At 57.6% G+C, this 2,788-nt stretch overlaps 1 protein-coding gene across 1 annotated transcript in view; it reads left to right on the top strand.

Moving 5' to 3' along the window:
• Positions 1–1,184: 1,184 nt before the first annotated feature.
• Positions 1,185–2,788, top strand: part of SHANK3 (SH3 and multiple ankyrin repeat domains 3) — a 198,959-nt gene continuing 197,355 nt past the window's right edge. The window contains exon 1 of the mRNA XM_010566063.1: positions 1,185–1,260. Within this exon, the coding sequence (XP_010564365.1) occupies positions 1,185–1,260 (76 nt within the window). The remainder of the gene's footprint in view (positions 1,261–2,788) is intronic.

Raw genomic sequence — 2,788 nt, 5'->3', positions numbered from 1 at the left:
TCAAACCAGACATGTCCCTCTTTCCGGGGTGCTTTAGTTGAACGATACCTACTGCTGGGCTGATGTACCCAACGTCGTTCTCCGGTCGCTGCAGTGAAATCTGATGTGCAGTTCGAACAGACGATTTTCAGGTAAACGCCTGCCATAAGGAGAAAAGCCCTGTGATCACCAAGGGCAGGATCTCTGTGCAGAAAAAGAAAGGGCTGCTGCTCTTTCGCAGTGACTACATTTTGTTTGAGCTGCCCCCACTTCGCCCCCCCCCGGGGAGCGGTCTCCTCTGGTGCCCAGGCATCTCTTGGCCACCGCATCCTGCCCGTGTGTCTCGAGGAGGAGGAGGATGTGGGCATTGCGCGTGGCAAAATCACGATTATACACTGGGGACATAAAGAAGCTCCTTAGTTGCTTAATAAACACTGCTGCGGTAGTGTTTGTTTTATTCATAATATACAAGGCATCCTGGCTGCTGTTCAGAAATAAGTTAGGGATCCAGCAGCGATTAGCTACAGCTTAAGTAGGCGTTACAAAGGATGAAACCTGTTCCTTCAGGCCTCAAGGTGCCTTATGGCGCAGGGTGATAAAGTAGGTGAAGAAACACATTGTCAGTTCACGTGGAAACATGCCAAGAGATACTCCGCTCTTGACTGATAGAAAACATAAACCCCATTCCAGGCAGTTTTTCTCACATTTTCCAGTTGCGAATATAGGTAAAAATGTTCCCAGAGTAGAGCCTGAAACTGCAGCAGCTGCACGACTGACACAGGTCTCTATCAAGCGAGCATTAACATGAAATATGATTAAACTAATTAAGATCCTTTAATTGAAATTGAGCCTGCCAAAAGAGCCCAAACAAAAATGGTGGTATTCTTTGAAATTATTACAAAACTTATTATAAATGTACCTCTGATATAATAGATGTAGGTTTCTGAGACATTGTGACTTAATAACTCCTTAACGATTAAAAAATGAGCGTGCTACAAAATCAATATGGCAGATACAAACTGGATTGCAAGCCACATGATTAACGCTTCCCCAGTGCAACGGCTCAAGAGGAGCCATGGAGACTTTGGGCTGCTCTTTCGATCTTCATGTCACTGGCGCAAGGACCAGCTCTTGGTCCAGCAGCAGTATTTTCAAAAATCACATGAAAGACGACGCAAAGTTGTTGTTGATAAAATGCACGGGCGATGGTGCATAAACCCGCTGCAATCCTGCCGGAGGGTGCCAAGGTGCAGGATCAGCGGTGGAGCTGCGGGTTCCTCGGTAGCTGGGGTCGCTGCACGTCGGCAGCACGGTTGTTTGAGAACAGCGTTGGTGCCACAGCAAGGGGAGGGTAGGCTTGAAGTCAGTAGCTTGGAGAGGCGAAACGGCTGGAGCAGGATCCTGCTCGCTGACAGGTCTGTGTGGGCCCCCATTGCGGTCAGCGGTGCCGGAGGGGGCTCACGGCCCCAGCGCTGCGGCGATGCTGCGCTGGCAACCTGGCCGCCCCGCTTGTGTACGCACACGCGCGTGCAAAGCCCGAGGCGCGAGTGCCCAGCCCTGCGGGCTGAGCGTCCCCAGGCTGGCGTGAGCGGGCGGCAGAGTGCAGAGCTGCAGTGTCGGCGAGGCGCGCTGCGCTGAGCAGATATTTCTGCGAGCTGTCTGCAATAGCTACATTTTCTGCCTGCTTCTCGTGACTGTTTCTAAAAACATAAAGGGGCCTTTTAGAGATCTGAGCTGGTCTTTAGTATCTCTGCATTGACTAAAAATGATACTGGAGTGACATTTAGAAGTATTATAAGGAAAGGGTAGCTATTTATTTCTTATTAAGTGTTTTTTCCCTTGATGGGCTCTAACTTAGCGCAGCAGTGAAGCAGCAGGCTTCTGGGCTGAGGCTGGCAGGTTACCTGGCGCACATCCCCGGCGTGACAGTGCCTTCTACTGAAGCTTTGCGCCTGCGGGTGGCAAGTTTGACAGGAGGATTTGGGCAACCCGCTGATGCCAAGGCGGGAAGCCGTGCCTCTCGTGCCGGGCCGTTTGCTTCGGTGTTGGGTCGCCATTGCCAGTCTCTGTGCGGCGGGCGTCCGCCGGCAGTGCTCCAAGACGGCGGCCGTGCTGCTGGGGGAAGCTCAGACTGTCCCAGGCCAAGGGACGCCATCCTCTCTCCTGGCTGCGCCCCACTTTCCGAGGAGCCGTGTACCCCTTTGGGTTACGGCCATTTCTGGGGGCGCGCGTTCGGGACGGCCTTTCTTGACGCAGCAGCCGTTCCCCGCTGCCCGCAGCACCAGCAGCAGGAGGGTCTGCGGGAGCAGCCCCCGCTGCACCGCCGTGCCCCTGACCCTCCCGCGGGCCCGGGGGGCAGCAGGAGGGTGGGTGGGGGCAGCCCCGTAGGGGCTACGGAAACGCGGCCCCACGGACCTGGGGGACGTGGGGTGAGGATGTACGCTAGTGAGGGGCTGCTAGTGCAGATCGCGGCGGCAGGGCTGCCACTGCGGGGCAAAGGGGCTGCAAGCACGGAGCTGGGGGGGGGGTGCTGCAAACAGGGCGCTGCAGAGGCGGCAGGAGGGACCCGCCCGCTGGAGCGGCAGCGGGAGCCGGGGCGCTGCCCGCGAGGCTGCGGCCAGCCCCGAAGCGCCGCCGTGTGCGAGGGGCGGCGAGCGGGGGGACTGCGGTGCGCGGCGCCGGCAGGTCGGGGGGTGCGGAGGGGACCCCCCGCCCCCGGCACTGCCCCCGTGCAGAGGGCACGGCTCTGTGTGCGTGTGCGTGTGTGTGTCCGTCCCCGCCCCGGGAGCGGGAGCTGGGCACCCCCGCG

Source organism: Haliaeetus leucocephalus, unplaced genomic scaffold, assembly GCF_000737465.1.
Source record: "Haliaeetus leucocephalus isolate CR32 unplaced genomic scaffold, Haliaeetus_leucocephalus-4.0 Scaffold202, whole genome shotgun sequence".
Classification (NCBI taxonomy): Eukaryota; Metazoa; Chordata; class Aves; order Accipitriformes; family Accipitridae; genus Haliaeetus; species Haliaeetus leucocephalus.
Note: the sequence above shows the minus strand (reverse complement) of the source record. Positions and strands in the feature narration are given on the sequence as shown.